General features: G+C 35.3%; 1 protein-coding gene across 1 annotated transcript in view; it reads left to right on the top strand.

The window, feature by feature from the left end:
* LOC110376221 (A disintegrin and metalloproteinase with thrombospondin motifs 16) overlaps positions 1-20024 on the top strand; it is a 47708-nt gene that overhangs the window by 25244 nt on the left and 2440 nt on the right. The window contains 14 exon segments of the mRNA XM_064038212.1: positions 10824-10896; positions 12026-12288; positions 12786-12880; positions 12882-13510; positions 14438-14543; positions 16586-16720; positions 16921-17027; positions 17197-17339; positions 17671-17840; positions 18153-18219; positions 18292-18406; positions 18631-18761; positions 19114-19211; positions 19625-19784. Coding sequence (XP_063894282.1) covers positions 10824-10896; positions 12026-12288; positions 12786-12880; positions 12882-13510; positions 14438-14543; positions 16586-16720; positions 16921-17027; positions 17197-17339; positions 17671-17840; positions 18153-18219; positions 18292-18406; positions 18631-18761; positions 19114-19211; positions 19625-19784 — 2292 coding nt within the window.

Below are 20024 nucleotides of genomic sequence, written 5' to 3'. Positions count from 1 at the left end.
GTAGGTACCTAGGTGTCGGATTGCCGTCCCATCGGGTTATGAGAGTGAAGGAATAGGAGTGCACTTGTGTCTGCGCAAATGCTCGTGCACTATAATATGTCCTGCGCAGCTGGCTGATCTCCTTAAAATGAGAACAGCCGCCGTGGCCGAAATAGGCCGTGGACGTTACGACCATTAGGTACCTACAGATGACATGGACTATTATTTTATGACGTAGATCAGTAAATTATACTACTTATTGGAATTTATCATGTTCGAAGTATGCCTATTTGACCTTTGGGCCCACTGTCAGTTAAGACGTAAAGTATGCAAATAAGTAGTTTCAATTAATTTGATAAAATTGAAGAGAGATATTAGAAAATATCGTTAACACTCACTTCTCTGGAGAGAACAAACCTGTCTGAGGTAAAAGCTTGTATATTACAAGTACATCAATGCCACAAAATAATTACACATTGAGGATATTTATTAAGGCGCAAGCTGGAAACTTGCAGAGGTTGGTAATAAATGGTTGTATCATTCAATAAAATTTCTCAGCATTAACTGGGTAGGTATAATAATTAGTGGTTAAACGAACTTACCTGTAAGTGAAGTTCTATCACAATTATGCGAAGGCTTCGTCCGAAGGGATTAGTTTAGGTCAAATAGGCATACTTCGAACATGATAAATTCCAATAAGTAGTATAATTTACTGATCTACGTCATAAAATAATAGTCCATGTCATCTGTAGGTACCTAATGGTCGTAACGTCCACGGCCTATTTCGGCCACGGCGGCTGTTCTCATTTTAAGGAGATCAGCCAGCTGCGCAGGACATATTATAGTGCACGAGCATTTGCGCAGACACAAGTGCACTCCCTATTCCTTCACTCTCATAACCCGATGGGACGGCAATCCGACACCTAGGTACCTACTAATATAATAAAGAGAAAACATTTTGTGTTTGTTTGTATCCTAAAAACTAAAAAACTGAGTTGTTAACTCTTTCACCGTTGGAAAGCTACACTATTCAAGAGTAGTATAGACTATATTTTTTCTGAGTACGTACCCAGGAAGGTCCCCCGAGGCGTGGGCGTAGCCACGGGAAAATACCTAGTTAGTTCTACAATTACAGAAGCATGTCTTAACTTACCTAATTATATAATTAAATATTAGTGATATAATGGCGTTGCTTGTCCTAAATGTTAAATTGACCCGCACAACCCCTTATTAAGATGGTAAACGACGATGGTATCTTTTTCAGCCGAATGAAATGTAAGAAATAATTGCATTGTTACATAGTTGCAATTTAGTTGTGTGTAGAAATAGTAGCTTATTTTTTAACTAAATGAAAAATCTTGCTATTCTTATTATAAATTGTATACTTACAATGTGTATTTAATTGTACCTACTAATAATATTAGTGTTTTACGTTCAAATTATCAAAAAATCCTTCAGGTATACAAATAGATATATCTCACGTCGCTTTCATATTTATGATCCACCTTACAAAAAACCAAAGAAAAGATCACTAACTTTCTTTCTAAAGTTATATCTAAAATCATAATCTAGATTTAGTTTTGAAAGCCAGATAAGTAAGAGCTCTTTTGTTAATTAGTTGCGAAAACTGTTAAATCTGATTTTGTTTTAAGATATCTCGCTATCTGATGATCTTAAACTAGAACTTCTTAAGATGGATTATGACAAGACAATAAGTTATGTAAGAAAACTAGGTAAGATTTTTAGCAATTATCTCAAAATTAAAACGGTTTCAATTTGTCTAAATTAACGCTATCGTCAATCAAGAATAAGCTAAGAATAATATTTTGCATAATGTCTTTAAAACATTATGATGTAAAGCACTATTGTCGTTACACACAAAAGTGTAGATATTGTAAAGATTAAGGTGCTAAAAGTTAACTAAAATACAAACTTAAAGTAGGTAGGATTGTCTTTCCTGAATTGGTAGGTACACTGGACCTACTTATTTACAGCTTGTAATTTCTGAGGTAGAATTAGGTACACATATTTACTTCGAATATGAACAGATAAACATCAATACATACATTGAGATACCAATCGTTAGTTACACAACCAATTATATGAATTTATTTGTCAGGCTACTGTTCAATATTAAACGTACACACATAACATTAATCTACACAAATAAACTGAACCAGAAATTCTGTTTATGGAGCTAAGAACTATTTGTTAGTAACATTAAATTTTCATTAATTTAAGCCTGTAAGTATTTTAACTTGTAAATCACATACTTAACCAAACTGATTGTTGCTGGGTGCTTATCTCCAAAACGTATGTCAGTTGCAGAAAGATCCATTAAAATTGAAGCTTCATTAAATCTATTGTTAACACTTTTTATCTTTTTGACAAAGAAAGAGTCGGCAATAGATATAAAGAACCTTTAACTTTAATGGATATTTCTGAACTAACGGTCTATCGGTTAGAGAACTGTTTAACTTCCAGATAAATTAGCTTATTACAGGGTGTATTTCAATTATAAAGCTTTTTCTCAAAGAAATAAAAACCCTTGAAGTTTCGCAATGCGGACGAAGCCGGGCCTACAGTTAGTGCTACCTAAATCTAGGTTAAACTCAGTTCACTTGTAAAATCCAAGTCAAGTACTGCGTATCCAGTTTCTTATAATGTGTAATAAGTGGTTTGGGAGAGGTGGAGCGAATTTAGAGCTTTGAGTCGCAATACAAAATTATGTAGAAGGACCAACATTCAAGTAGAGGTATTTTATAAAATTTTGAATTAACAAAATATACTGCAGCTATTGGTTTAAATAGTTATACAATGATAAACATTTTCTATAGTTTAAAATCGTTATTTTTTAATAATTTAGCTAAAAATACGTAGAACTAGACTGAATAACGTAAACGCATAAGGCAGATTGAAGATTTCAATATTTCAATTTTAGTGTTTTGTATTTTTGTTAAAATGTACTTATTAACTTTTGAATTCTAGCTTTTACCAAGAAGTAAAATAAATAAAGGCTTCTCTTACACAATTTTCAATAGTATTTACACAATTCCTATGTTTAAATTATGAACCTTTAAATTGTGCGAACTGAACCTACTGCAAAACCACTACAAACTATCCCATTTAGCTTTACACAAGCAAAAGTTACGCAAGCCGAATTCTTGAAGTGATCTAGTCTCACTAGTTAGGTACCTGCGTTTATTGTCAAAACCTAGCCTAGATTCTAGGAATAATTATGTCGTTACTACGAATTATGGTTACGACTTACAGTTAGCGAAATACGTTGTTTTGGCATATTTTGGGGACAATTGGACGTAGTTATGCAGAAACGTTCCAACCCACAATCACCCGAAATCGAGTTATTGTGATTGAACAGCCTATAATTTAGCATATGGTTATCTAAACTCAATATAATTCAACAATAAAACCTCTAGTACCTTTACTAGTTAGAATAAAAAAGAATACAACTGAAACGCGTAAATGCTTATATCTCAAATTCAAGTTTAATTTGAGATATAAGCATTTACGCGTACAGTGGGTTGGAACGTTTCTGCATAACTACGTCCAATTTTGACTTGTAAATTAAGAATTTGTGGGACGTTGGCGGTTTATAATAATTAATAGATACTTACCCTATTCTGCATTGCCATAATCGTGTAATAAAATTAGCAAATTGATTGATTGAAAGTCGTAAGTAATAAGCTCATGGGAAGTCTGGTACCAGCATCACAGCACTCCTTACTTATATGCTAGAGAAAGATATAAAGGGTTACCGCAGCCCTGGCACTTGAGGATTTCTCAAGAAAAGAGTAGTACCTGCAAGAAAGTTTATACACTGTAATATCAAGATATTCCCATCTGGTCTTACCACTGCTGGAGATTTTGAGCCTACTATTAAGAACATTGTAAGCATTACTTATCAGCAATTAATATAATCATATCTACGAGTATGAACGGCCACAGGCCTATACTTTATCTCACTCATCAGAATAAAAGTTGATGTCCCTCACACAAATACCCTTATCACATAACAATTGACATAAAACTGCATTTTTATCTACAAATCTTATAAAAACATAAGGTTTCGTGCAATTCAACAAATGTGGTGTCATTACGACACTCATGTAATCATTATAATCCAAGTAATCGCGTGTCGTGTCATGAAAACCGTTCGTTTGACGTCGCACGCGCAGAACATGTAGAAAAATGACAGTTTAATTTCAGTTATGCCTGTATTATAATTAAGTTTATGTTTATACTTTGACAAGAATTTTTCGCGGTTTTGTCCGGTTATTTCAAGCTTTGTGATTAAAAATAGCGTAAACTTGATAATTTGTAAGTCGCAAGCCTCTATGTTAAACATCACCAAAATAGGTTGAACCATTTTCAAATCGTAACGACATCGAAACCAAAAGAGACGTAAATTATTAAACTTGGTCGATGTAACTGAAAGGCCTGAAATCTAATTATTTTTAGTGGCCTGACACAACTAAGGACACAATCTTTATCTGGAGTGTCCAAAGGCATCAAGTCATATTCTACATTCACATTATATCCAGATACCATATCAAACAAACTGCATAACAGCTAACGTTAAGCCAAAACGCAGCAATTAAGATTAGGAAGCATAAAACCGCCTTGATGATGAACTTCCTACAAATTACTCCGAAACAATCAGCGCTCAACCTCCGCAGCCTTATGAAGAGGTCATCAACATAAACAATGATAATTTTTATGTGTTGAGACTAGCTGTGATCTCCTGTTCGACTTGCACCCTTAGAGAAATCCTTTAGTATTGCGTACCTACTGCCCTCCGACCCACCGGTCGGTCGTTCAATTTTTAATCGACTTCTAAAACAGGAATAGGTTTTCAGTAAGACTTGTTTTTGTATCCTTTCTGTAGGTAATTATGTTTAGCTATAGATACCCATCCTCTCAATTCAGGCATGAATTTAATTAGGGAAGCTAAGGCCTAAACCCTGTCTGTAATTTAGTTATGATGTAACCATCCTCGCAATATGTAGGCTGTACCTACTTATTTTTCTCTATTGTAGATATAAAGAAACAGACGAACATTTTAAGCAATATGTATGTTCAGTATTTATGTGCAGCCGTGCATTCAAATTTTAGCAATAAGTAGTTATGAACAATTGTTTGGTTTGATTTATATCGCGGTAGTTATTTTTTTAATTAGTATTTAACTTATTTCTTGTTTGTGACCAAAAATAGCAACTATATTAGGTTAACTTTTAAATAGCATAAAACAACTTGGCACACTTTTCCGAGAGTACCAAGATATCGGAAAAATTTATACCTAAGTAAACGTCATATTTTTTAAATATTTCTTTCTACGGATTAGTCATTCACCTAGTACCTGTGCACAAATGGCATCACTTAAATGATAAAATATGATACCTATATCAAACAATTAACAATACCTACATTTAGACAGACTGAAAAAACATCTTTGACGAATCCCATTCACAGTGCGATTTCCCATGAAAATATGGAAAACATACCTACAGACAAAGTTTATCTCATCTCATTTTATTTATTTAAACTTACATTAATATTACTTTACATGCAAGGCGATATAATTATGATTGCTTATAATATATTCAACCTTGCAAATGTATTACTTCCCCTAATTTTACAAAGATTTTCCTACTAAGATTAGGATGGTCAACTGATTTCAAACATTTAATGAAATACATAATGTATTTATTCATCATTTCAATTAATTCATATTTTAACCAAATCAGAAATCATAAAATTACCATTTATTTATAACTAGGCGTTTCCCACGTTATAGGGACACCTGAAATATCATACCTCAAATACCATCATTAATTTATTATCATTTGCCACAAATACCCTTAGGTTGAACATCATATTATTTACAAAATCTTCATCATAATCTCTAACTGACTTGTCATCGTGGCATATTGGGCTGACATAGTGTAGTCTCATATGACATGTCATCGACTCGAAAGAAGAAGAAGAAGAATAATCTCTAACTGATTCTCCAAACTGACCCATTTAAATCCAAAAGCACTTTTTTGCCAAACAGGATTTACACCCTACCAAGGAAAAAAATCCCTTTACTAACATAGGTAAAGTACAATCGTAGTAAATGTAAAATTCTCAAAGAATCGCAAGGCTGCTAAAGATATTATCCGCCTAATATAACCGACAAATTGCTACACTCGCCGTCAAAAGTGCAATGTGGTTCAAATTACGTAAACAGCACTGCCGTCTAGTTTTGTGGAATGAAGTAGGCTAGGTATCCTAGAATACCTACTTACATTTTGGACAGAAACCTTGCTCAGTCGCATATACCTATTCATAAATGATGAGACACCAATTAGTGTCTTCGACTTTCTGTTCATCTAAAACTGTCTCAGAAAATACTATCTGAATCGAGTGATCCAACGGACAATCTTTTAATTTGAAAATTACTTGAAACGCTTTTAAAATAACGGTCCTCTTTTCACACAAAATAAAACACAATTTTAATTCTTAAACTTCTTATTTTTTCAAATAAACTGCAAACTTAAGCCACCTTGTCCTATCTTTATCTTCATCACCACAGCTAAAACAATGATATATTTATCCTCAACAGCCAAAATTATCATAAAAACCCGGAACTCGAAGATAAGCAGTTGTCTGTCCATCTGTACAGTCAACTTCAGGTCAGTGGTAACAGTTTTATAGGAAAATCGTACTTATTACTATTGAGTTAAGGTGCATGATAGTTACCACTAATGTGCAGTTTACTGTACGGCTTTGTTCCAAACAATATCGTGTGGGGAACGAAACGTCTTGGATTTTTCGTTTCGCATCGCCTGCCGGCGTTTTAATTGCACCTTTTGGTTTAACAAAGGTGGTGGTGTTTGCGAAGTTACTAAATTTCCGATGATAAGGAGTTAGGGAGTTTAAGCAGATAGTCTTGTTATATTCATTAAATTGCATGTGCGAAGTAATATTTTATCAAAACGAGTTTACACAGAACTCTAGCAGTGTATCGTATCATCATTTTAATAGTCTGTGTCAATTCACTGAGTGGATTTCTCATGGAACACCATTGAGCTCAATCGTCGGCTTTCAGCCTCCAATCCTTGCTGTTTACTGCTTGCGGCCTAACTACTATCATCGTTCTGCCTGCAAATATAGTATTTACATCCAACGCCTAAAAATCCAAAAAGACAGGCCACGACAAAATCGTGCGGTCTGAAATTAGACCTTGCATCTCATTCCTGTTGAACAAAAGTCGTCGACTATCACGTTAAGGCGTGACGGATCGTGAATGGGCGTCATGCTTGTATCCTTGGTATATTGTCAAGGCAGCTCTACTAGGATAGAGCCAGAACTAGGCTTTCACTTGCATTTTTGTAGATTTAAAAAAAGAGGATTTGAGCTCTTCAGATGCCTTTTTTTAAGGCATACAATTTTCCATCAGAAATATGAAAAAGATGAGAAAGATTGATGAGAAGCCTTTCAGAAGCAGAAGTAAATCATGGAATAAAGGAGTAAATCAATGAGTTGTTGACTAGATAACGGAAAACTAGTCGTTAAACAAAAAGTTCAAGAACAAAATGCTGAATAATGCCCGTCTGTTGTTTAACAAAAACATGATAATAGAATGCAACGGGAATGAGCTAACATAAAAATCTAACATTTACTGAAAGGTCAATAAATTCTTCATAGCTAAGAGCACTATAGGATAAAGCTGAAGACTCAATAGTTTGACAAATATTTGATTGAACACCGAACCCTTCACACAGCACTTTGGCCAAAGAGACTGTAGAAAAATGGCTCAAAAATCTACAGCCTCACAAACACCCAAACAACTACCAAGACAAACCATCAATTATAATTACGTAAAAAGACGAAGAAACGCCATAATCAGACCAAGACGCCATGTCCAATGCTTTCATTGTAATGCCGAAACAGACGCGTCAGAACTAATTATACACTTTCGCGATCAAAATCAACGACACGGAAATAAGATGAAAATTTTGATGATCATAATTGCTGAGGAAAGTGGATTCAAATTGTTACAAGATTGTTCTTGTAAAAGATTACCACCAAAACAAAATGTGAAAGGTTGCCAAGTTCGATAATATGGGAATGCTTCGCCTATAAAAGAAGTGATATCTGAATAAGTACCAAGTTCCATATACATACCTCAGTTAAAAATAGTTACTTTTTAATGATGTTACTCGGCAAGTTTTCACAAACCTTGTTATAAACCTACTAAACGCAATTAATCAAGTATTTAATTTTCTATTAAAACTTGCCAAGTAACATCATTAAAAAGTAACTATTTTTAACTGAGGTATGTATATGGAACTTGGTACTTATTCAGATATCACTTCTTTTATAGGCGAAGCATTCCCATATTATCGAACTTGGCAACCTTTCACATTTTTGTTTTGGGTGGGATTTCATTTATTTTTGTAAAGTGGTTTATTTTATTTTTTTCTTATGATTAAGTTAGTTAAGGAAATGTCTCATTTATACTATCTTTCAGATTTTTGAATATGCACTATGCTTCTTACAAAGAAATGAACTAGATTAACTAAATGGACTAGATTTACCAACTGACTGACATGACATGTTATCATATATTATGTTCGTAGATCAAAGTTACACATTCGTTATTTTCGAAAGTGACTCACACTTGGCCGTTTTCAGATTTTTACTTTACGTTGACTAAATACAGACCTTTGTAACGAATTTCAGATCGGTACGACCATTCGAAGATATATTATGTATATTATAGTTAAATTTAGTTCGTTTTAGTTCCTTAGGGGTATAAATTTAAAACGAATATCACCTTAATTATTTTGAAACCGACTCACACTTGGCCATTTTCAGATTTTTCCTTTACCTTGACATGTAGACCTACCTCCATGCCAAATTTCAAGTCAATACGACCACTGGAAGTGGTCTAGGTTTTTGATGAGTGAGTCAGTCAGTCAGTCAGTCAGTGAGTGTATAGTAAAAATAGCGATTTTCTGACGTCAATATCTCAAGACCTATAATAGGTATATTAATGAAATTTTGTATTTTAGATAAGTGAGGGGGTCTCAACAGATACCAGAAATTTGATATGCGTAAATAAAATAGATTTTAAGTTATAGGGGTCAAATTTGGCCCGAAATGGTTCGTGTAATATAACCCACGGCCGGTGTGTCGCTTTTTGCTCGAACTTGGCGGACACACTGCCGTGTGTCTAGATTACACAAAGGAGCTGTCAACTTGTTAAAGTATTTTACTACCGGTATAATTTTGTGTATTCACTTCGGACAGCCTAGGGTTTATCCCATGTCCAAATAAATAATAAGCCAATCTCTTTGGTCATAAAAATGTTTATCTCATGACTAAAGTTTTATGCATTTGTTTGTAGACACACTTTTATGTCTCTGTCAGCAATCAAAATGAGATAAGGTTCAGCTTAAGCTTTACTTAAGAAAGGAACTATGAATAAAGATTAACTATGTTTGCCAGAGTAATATCCAGTTTATATTATGAACAGTTACTTAGTAATGTCAAACAGGGATTAATTAAACTCATATTTATGAAAATTGAATCTTTCACAACTGAAACATTCTGTACCATAAATAATCATAAAGAACAAAAACCTCTTCCTGATACAAAAGCCGAGGACACTTTGTCCTATAAAAGTCAAGATCATCATAACAATGAATTTTAAACATTTTAAAATTGCATTGCAACAGCATAATGATGCAAATAAAGTTGTAAAAAGACATCGAGCGTCTAACCCATCGAAAGAAACAGTATCTAATCGCATAATAAACAATACTATTCATAGTTTGGTACAAAACATAGGCGAAAGCGATTTAATATCGATTATCAAGTATTTGAAGTGATTGAGTGAAGACTTTTTGCTATTGTTTTCAGTTCCAAAAGATAAATATGATATACAATCATTAAAATAATAGGCTTTAGGCAAAAAAAATAATTAGAAAAATGACAGTTATCAATAATTTCACTGTCAGAACTTTTACTTAAGTATATTATAATACAATAGATCCTTTTACTGTACTTTTAGTGGAATAACATTTTGTAAACTGCTAGTGGGCAGCATTCTATAAAAGTAGTGTCAATAGTCGCAAAAGTTGAAGAATGTTACCTAATTGTATCGTCTACTGCACAAAATTGTAGCTCCAAAAAAGAAACTGTCGTTTAGATGCATCTTAGCACCCAAGATACTGAGATATCCAAAGTATCATAAAAGATACAACAATAATTATCCTTTATCTCCTTTACATAACTAACTCTTCAAATTCCCACATTAGCTCCTCATTCATTCATTCATCATTCGCTAATACGATTTTAATGTCGCCACAGCCTTTCACTTAAACAGTAATTAAGTTCCGTTTAATCACAGAACTGCGTGCGAAACCCATCTATTGTCAAAAATAAGGTGTCGAGGCTGCGCTTACAGACAATGGCTTTTAGCTAATATTATTTATAATGCAAGGTTCGTTGGAAGTCGCGTGGTGAATTTGCACTTCCTTACACTTATTTGTTACTTAAGATTGATACCTGTCGTTAGGTCAAGTTTCTTTGGGTTATGTAAACAGTGGAACTGCTAATTTTGACGGTCGAATTCTGTCAAGTTGTTATATTCGCAACGGGGATTTTTAACATCTCATGAACGTACTTTTTTGTTAATTTTATCGCTCTGTAGGTCTCTGCTAGGTAGGCTCTAGAAATCTAATAAGTAATTCAATTAGTTTTGGGTCGAAGTCCTCATTCACATAAATACGAAAGAGCAATGTATTCTAATTGTCAATTTTCTTTTGTTACAGGATCACTCAAAACAACTACTAGAACATTTAACAGAGTCTGAAAAAATATTCCTATTCGGTGCCAACCCTCACGGTAAGACCAAATCTCACACAATTACAGTTAATTAATTTTAATGAAAAGAAACAGACTGTTATAGATAATATCTAGTCAATATTGTTATCTATTTAGTTCTTGTTGCAACATCGTTTTCAAGAGCATGCGTTTGAACTTGAGGTGTGAGTGTGAGAAAAATTGCTCGAATTGACACGAATAAATGGTGAATGGACCAAGAAATGTGGAACTTATGTAGAGTATCTTTGAATGAACGATATAAATGCCATATTTACCGATTCATGGTAACGTCGACATGTACCGTGTGTGAGTCTTAGTAATGATTCTCAATTTAAACTATGTAAAATGGAGACTGCTTATCGTGAAAATGTTAGCTAAAAGTTAACTCATTATAAACTCTAACATGATGACAATAACAAGAATTACACCGAAGCAGCAACACTACCAATCACGAAATAACAAAATACTGTAGCCAGTTACCAAGGCTAAAATAATACAGGGCCTACATTTTTTAACCAGCTCCACTGATTAAATATGCATTTTCTAACCAAACACTAATTACTAAAGAAAGTAATGATGTACGCGTTACAGCTAATGATAAAATAAAAACCACAAGCATGATGATCATTATACCGCGAAAGTTGCAAAGTATAAATAAGGTAAATTAAAGGTGTCAAGCGACAGGCCATGGGAGAAACCACTTTTTGATGAACTAGCTGTATGTTGATACCTTGATTTACGGCATTCTTTCCTTAACGTAGAGATACCAGTAATTTTTGCTAGGGTAAGCCGTAATAGCCGTAGCCAGAACACGTATCTATGGGTGACCGTTTTCATAGAAGAACACCGAAACCTTCTGTAATTTACAGAACCCTTTTAAAAATGTGGTTTCAATGGAAAATTTTGGAACTTTGTACGTTTTTAATTTTGATGACCCCGGATTTTTTTTTAACTGCAGCAGCTTTCAGTGCCTCCTTTATTTATATATAGCGGTAACAAACGCATGTGTAAGTGGGCTATGACTTTATGGTGAAGCTGGACTCCGTTCTAATGAATTCACAGCTCCACTTTAAAATTGACAGCAAACATTACCTCTCGTATTGACAATCCAGCTATACCACTAACAATTTCTCCCTTTCCTCAATTTCAGAAGCACAATTCGAAGTAGCACATCTCAAGCAGCCAAAACGTCGTAAGCGCTCACTCCTATACGACGACCAAGACCTAGTCGGACTCAAGAAGCATCTAGACATAAGGCTCACTCCTAGGAACAGCTTCCTAGACCCTCAGTTCCTGCTGATGAGAAGGTGGTCTAATAGTACTGAAGCAGTACTAGATCAACATAATGATGAAGAGGTGGATGCTTGTTATTATAGAAGTGATAATGCTGCTCTTTATGTTTGTGATGATGTGGTAAGTAAAAGCAATTTTAATGGTTGTCTAATTAATTTGTATTGTTTATATGGAACTGTATCAGAATCGGAGAACATAAGACTATTGGACATACAAGACTAAACAATATATCTTGTGTAATCTAAATATGATGACAAAATAGCTGAATAGGTAGAAATCTCAATCTGCTAGACAGAAATAAAGATATTTAAATATGAATTGTTAACGAATCAATATGCAAGAATAGTGAAATCGAAGTCAAAATTGAATGCCTCGTCAAAATGCAATAAAGCATGCAGAGGCTTTTAAGAATTCTAATAATAAATAAGAAAACGTTATAAACTATATGAACAATAAGCTGTACAAGGCATTATTATATACATCCGTCGTTAAGTATGAATCTCCATTAGTATCCGAGATATGTAGGCCGAAGAAATTTTAATACCCAACAATTAATTCTAGACACAATCATGAGAGATTTTCATTGCACTTTCCTTTCATTATATCTTCTTTTTCAGAGAGGTTTAGTCAAGTCTAATGACACCTACTACTTTATACACCCACTGCCAGACAGGTTTCATGATGACCATGCAAAAGCACATGTGATTGTGAAAACAAATAGACAACAAAATCGATAGTGAAGATGAAACATGTCTAGAAAGAGAAAACTTAATACCTAATGAACCAGAACCTGTTAAAACATGGAAGAAACACAGAAGAAAACGAGAAATACCTTCAAGCTATGTACATAATAATTTAGAAGGATTCAAAATTAATTTAGCACATAGGAATAAGACTATAACAGACTTTATTCAGAAACTATCAGTAGGATCGAATAGGCAACGAAGAGCGATTTTACCAGCAGTTTTTGTGGAAACTGCAGTGTTTGTGGATAGAGATTTATACAAGCATATGACTATTAATTTCCCTAAAGATACAGAAAGAGAATTGGTAAGATTTGTACTAGCTATGATCAATGCAGTACAATTGATTTACCACGATCCTTCTTTGGGAAGACCAGTGAATTTTATATTAAAAAGACTGGAGATATTACACGAAGACCCAGCGAATTTGAAAAGACCACATGATATTGATAGGTTTCTGAGTAATTTCTGTACGTGGCAAAGACTGGAAAATCCCCCGGGAGACAATGATCCTTTGCACTGGGATCATGCATTAATATTGACTGGGTTGGACCTGTATGTTGTCAACAAGAATGGGAAAGTTAGCAGTCAAGTTGTGGGTAAGTTATTATGTATTTTGTATCGTTTACTTACAAGCTGTCATGTCAACCCTTAAAACGACAATGAAGTTGAATCTTATTCTATCTTATATATCCCAATTTCTATCTTATATATCTCAATGCAATTGATCTATGTTATGGCTTCGAAAGCACGCACGGAATGTGTGAAAATCGTACTAAGTCGACGTTTTGGGATCTCGAGCCGATTAACCAATTATAAATTCTTGTTAATGCAAGATTTTCTATCAATTCCATTTGCAACACACTTAAAACGATCAAGTCGAAACTAAAATGTGAAACCGAACGTAAAATGAAACTTTCTTTAACGATTACATACACGTAAAAACTTAAAATTTCTCAATATAATAAAAGCCTTTTACGTATAAGAAGTAAGACTAAAGATAAGTATTGTTAAGTAGTTTATAACGACATTATTAGGTAGGTACATACGGTTATAAGTTTTGTAGTTACAATTTGAAACGCTTTCATCAGACTGTAATGCTCTATATCCAATTGATGTGTCAATGTGTTACAATGATGTATTATAGGCATTAAATAAAATCGTCATGTTTACTTTGATCACGCATAGCAAATTAATCATCTAGCAGCTAGCTTGAGACGTTTCATAATTACCTGTAACTGGTCTATATGAAACGACTGCAAATAAAATGTCACATCGAGAACAAAATAGGATACAACATTGGTTTAATGAGATTTGTCTACTGCTCCGGTAATAACAATATGAACATTAGAATATTTTTCTAACTCTGAAAGAAGATAGATATACTTTATTAGGTACACCAATTTTTACATTTTTGATCTTAAATCTAATTAAAGTAGGTGACATAGTGGGCAACGGAAGAGAACTAGATACCATAAGCCTTTTCTATATATCCTAACTAAACAAATGACTACGTATGTTCACAGGATTGGCACCAGTAGCAGGAATGTGCACGGTCACCAGTAGCTGTACAGTAAATGAAGGAAGGCACTTCGAGAGCGTCTACGTAGTTGCACATGAGATCGGACACAAGTTGGTATTTATTAATATTTTCAGGTTAAGCTCAGTTGCAACAACCATTAGAATTGTTTCAGAATCAGACAAAGCAATTTCAGTAAAGAAATATAAAATTCAGTTTGAAATATGTAAAAGACATTTCAACGTTGCTCGAACCAGGCTAATAAAGCCTGTATGCACAAGTAGAATTATGTATGACTCACAAAAGTGCATTATCAGATGTTCCCAAAATTGATTTAACAGAACTTTATTACGAACCAAACAGACGAGACTGCTAAAATCATAACCTTAATCATATTTAGCTTCGTTTCTAAATTCAATCAGATTTCAGCAATCTTTGCGGTTTCCATTCGATTTGATAGCAATTACTGTGGTATTTTTAGGACATTTCGACATAATACAGCTAGTCTTAATTTTTTCCGATGGCAATAATTCTTTAATTACTGAGGTAAGATTAGAGAAAACCTAAAAGAAAAAGTTAATTGACAAATTAAGTGGGACCACAAAACAATTTTAAAGGCAGATTTTATAAGATAATACCACAGATTATATAATAGTTACTACGTAACAGATAAATCACTCCATACAAAAAAGTCTATACCTACTGTTATAAGCACCTACAAGTTCCCCAACTACCTACAAATTCCTAGCTGCGTTATAAAATGAACCTTAAAAGCTCGAGCGCTTGATTGTTATTCCAATGCGATAGCGCACAGTTCAGTGACCGCAACCGTGCCGTGGCCGTGCTTAGGGTTGCCTCTTACAATTTATTAATATTTAAGTAGGAAAACAAAGTTACGCTTATTTTAAGCCTTTTTTAAAACTGAGTTTTTAAATAAAAAGTAATATCAAGAATATTTTTCTTTAGTTAACTATTGTATTGCCTACTAAAATGGAGTATGGGTACATATTACCTAATACGTTAGCATAGGTAAGTACTTAAGTAAAGCTTTCGTCAAAATCAAAGGCGGTTTCCAACTATTTTTCGAGCACAAGTGCCATACCCCATATGGTACAACTCCGTCGAGTGTTGATACATACCTAAAATTGGTTTCTGCGTAGCGACACGCGTAATGTTCCGAGTCGTCATTAAGTTGGACCAGAACTATACTTACTTACACTCGAGATGTGTTTTGAGCTACAAAACTCACAATACAGTTCATATAACTAAGTAGGTATCTAAAGTAAAATAAGTACCTAATGATCTCTGTCGTTAAAATCATAAAGTAGATAAGTATTAATGTATTTAAAAAAAATAGAATTACTAGATAAGGTCATAAATATAAAATGTATCTAAATCTTACAATAGTCGCATATAAACTAACACAACTCAAAATAATCCATCAGTTTGTTAGGTAGCTTTAAAAACCTAAAAAAAACCAACAGCATAACATGCCACGAAATAAAAATAATAATATTATTATACGCGCCGCGCGCGTGTGACTATTGAAAGCCCTGAGCCGCGTGGGGCTACCGGTAACCCAGCGAGCGGTAGGCATTTATCGCGCGCAAGTACGTCGAGTGACACAGGCCTGATAATACTGTCTGATCTTCAACCTGCAATTATGAACAAAACAGCTTAGATAACCGTATTACCAAAGCTACCATGAAACGAGAAAAAATATTACTTGAGCATTATATCATTTAAACTAAGGCGTGAAATGATGATGTTATCAAATTATCTGCAACTGATGACAGAGAATGATTAATTAATTTGGAATTATTTCGTTTTAGATAACTTTCTAAGTTACGTCATTTTATGGAGATGCCATCATTACGTTATTGTAGACAGATCTATAGTTAAAATAAAGGAATGTAAAACATTACCCTCCTTCTTTGGCAGTCGGGTAAAAAGTAGATCATGATAGAGGAAAAACTTAATATCGATCCATGGATCATCGATTCCTTACACCACATCCTAATGAATTGGAAACTTCATCTCCCTATTGTATGCCATGCCTAGGGTCTAACAAAAAGCCTTTTAGTATTTTAATTCTCCATTGAAAGTTCAATAACTCAAGAATATCCTAGCCCTAACCTCTTCTTAACACTTTCAGCCTGGGTATGCGACATGATGGCCCGTTAGCAGACAACGGCTGTGATCCAAGTGCCTACATCATGAGTCCAACCCTCGGCAGCGGCAAGATCACCTGGTCGCAATGCAGCAAGAATTATCTGCAGAAGTTTTTGGAGTAAGTCCTAAACGTTAACAACAAACTTGAATAAATTTTTGGTAAAGACCATGCTACTGAATATAGACCTCCTAAAATAGGTTATTGCTATTTATCCAAAAGTATGAAGTTGCTCTTTATTTGAATCTTTGTCCAACTAACTGAGCCAATGCAATTTCCTAAATGGCTATTGGATGATACCATGTTCAACCTATTTACAGCACAGTTCAATCTCGATGTCTACTGGACCATGGCAACTCTGCAGGACAACTGGACCACAGCGCTGAAGGAATTCTACCAGGAGAGCGATTTGATGCTGATCAGCAATGTAAGTAAATACGTAAGACCTAGCAGAATTATAGCATAAATAATATTTAAAAAAAACGGGTAAAGCTTTAGCTCTTCTAGCTTGAGTAAGCAAGCCGAAGGACAATAACCATTTTTTTCTGAAAATAGTAGGTGTAGCGTGACTAATTCTGTTACTCCTACTATTCTAGGTATGTTAAAATACGGACGAGGAAGTCGACATTCGGGAGCCCAAAGTTTGGAAGACATCTGTCGAGATCTACATTGTCAACGCGAAAGATATACTTGGACATCACACCCTGCTCTTGAAGGAACAAGATGTGGCGAGGATATGGTAAGATCACATCAACTAGAAAAAGAGCATTATGTTACATATGTAAACTGAAATAGGTAATTTTTAGGAACTGACAAATGTGAATATATTATATGCATTAACAGATCTTCAGTATCAGTGTGAGCGGAGTCGACGCCTAGATTAAAGTATCTGTGTGGTAGTGTAGAAGACCAACTTTGGACTAATATTGAATTGGTTAATGTTGCTGAAACTTCCTAATTCTTTAACACATTGAACGCCAAGTGTCCGACTAACAATACTAATTCCATTGCATCTGACACCGATGGCGTGCAAACCCTTACCTCCTTCTGAAAGTCCATCTTCATTCCAGTACTGTCGCGGCGGTGAATGCGTAGAACGTGAAGGGTCTACAATCATCCGTGGTTCGTGGGGTCGATGGTCGGGATGGTCGGAGTGTGCGTCAGCGTGTCTTGTGGATGATACTCATGCCCCTGCAGCGGCCGGTGTTGCCGTCGCTACTAGAAGGTGTAATAGACCACGGTACGTGATAAAAAAATATTTCTTTCGTAGGATACATTTTTCAAAGGGGTGCTTTCAATCGTTTTATGTGAGATATTTTTTATGCCAGCAGACTTATAAAGTTCTTTAAGAGAAAAACATTCCTGAAATCGCAGATATTCAGCGATGGGTAGGGAACGATAAATTCTGCAAATTGAATAAAACTGCGTTGAGATGCATCTTCTAATAAGCCCCTTCTCTGGTGGTGAACGACTTTTTAAAAAAGTCATAACAATATGTGCCATAAGTATCTAGGTGCCAAAGACTGCTTTAACAAAAATATTTTCATTCCAGACATGACAACGGCAAAAATTACTGCGTAGGACACGACAAGAAATTCCAATCATGTCACGCTCAACAGGTAAACAAATATCACCTTTATATATTAGGCAATAAAGTTCAGTTTAAAACAGACAATATTTTCTAATTGCAGTGTAGTAACGTGCCAAGGATGACAGTCAGGGAATTTGCGGACCAGATCTGTTTGAGGGCTCGAGATGTTGATCCTGATCTTATTGGAACTGGCTTGCAGAGGATTGATTCTGATGGTAAGTCTCAACTGACTCAACTTAGAACCATGATAGTCTATTAAGCGATACATGTAAAGATTTAATTAAAAACCAGTAAGTTAAAATGTCTTCCTAAACTTTGTTCTCTAAATGATAAAGAAGAAAGGGCTGATGAAGAGGATACTAAAGTTTCCTCCAAAATAGTTCAGCTAGCAACATTGTCGTGGAGATTTGAGGCTTCAGACCCCTTCTATCTTGTGCAGACGTGAGCAGTGCCTGTGCGGTGTGGTGCGACACGCGCGGCGGCGGCTACAAGTCGCGCGGCTGGAGCCTGCCCGACGGCACCGCATGCTCTACCGTCTCGCCTATGTTCTGCATCAGTGGCGTCTGTCAGGTAACCTAGAAAATCTAGACATGGTGTCTAGAAAATTAAATGCCCTCCTGACTGGCTAAACCCCACCATCTCAAACCCAAGACCATTTATTGAAACACTTTTTGTACATCAAAAACAAAAGACCTGACCTTACCAACTCCTTTTTTGCTGGGAAGAAAAAATGGCGTAACAAACTCCCTAGCAATACCTATGTTCCTTCTTAAGCCCTTTATGCACCAAGGCCGGAGTAACTCTTTGGAACAATCCCGAAGCTCCGGCATATATTGCCATACGTGGTAATTATTCTGTTAAAAAGCCTTTTGAAATACAAGCAAGTTTGAACTTAAAATCCTCTCGTTTTCTTTTTGTGTAGAAATTCACCTGTTCCACCAACCCTGACACGGAGTTCTCATTGAAACCAAGCGAGTGTGAATGGGAAGCACTGAGAACTGCTACACCCCATACACCTCCGTAAGTATACTTACAATCTGTTTCATATATAGTTCCTCTTCAAACTTTTTGCAAAAATTTTGACATTCTTCAAAGGAACCCAAAAACTCATCCTCTAAAAACCAAAGACTTTATAAAATTTACTTTCCAATTCCCGGCGATGGCTACAACATGGGCAAGCAGCTCGCTTCTCTCTTTTGTCACAGGAATATGGACGAGAAGCCCACCATATTGGTACTAACTTTACCACCAACCTATGGTGCTTTGGTCGAAGACTTTCTCTCTTCTAAGTTCCACCTTGGTGGGCCCATCCAGGAATTATAGCTGCGACAACTATTTTATATTGCCATCTTATATATTTTCATTATAGTATACATAAAATGATATGATCACAAAGCAATCTTGGCCAATCTACTGTAACATTATCCTTTCAGAACAAAACAATCAGGCACGTGGCGCCGAGCAGTGGGGTCACAATGGACAGCAGCGAGCGGCTGTCACTACCACTGCGTGTCGGGCGGCGCGGGGCTGCGGCTCGTGAGGGCGCGGCGAGCCACCACTATACAGCTGTGTGAACCGCTTGCTAGTGATACTGTGAGTATGAAGCAATCTTCATCTTCTCAACCATAGCTATAGCCACTATATCCTCTATGCTTCTCTAAAATACCGGTTGGATCGTTCGACCACTTGAGCATTGCAATGAGCAATCCAAACATCAAAAAGAAGAGGTTAAGAAGCTTACAAGCTGGATACGTCTTCTTACAAAGTTTTTGGAATATTCTGCTGCTTTCGAAGTATGTGTGTATCTTTCTCGTCAACCAGGTACCTTATTCC

Source organism: Helicoverpa armigera, chromosome 15, assembly GCF_030705265.1.
Source record: "Helicoverpa armigera isolate CAAS_96S chromosome 15, ASM3070526v1, whole genome shotgun sequence".
NCBI classification, from domain to species: Eukaryota; Metazoa; Arthropoda; class Insecta; order Lepidoptera; family Noctuidae; genus Helicoverpa; species Helicoverpa armigera.
Note: the sequence above shows the minus strand (reverse complement) of the source record. Positions and strands in the feature narration are given on the sequence as shown.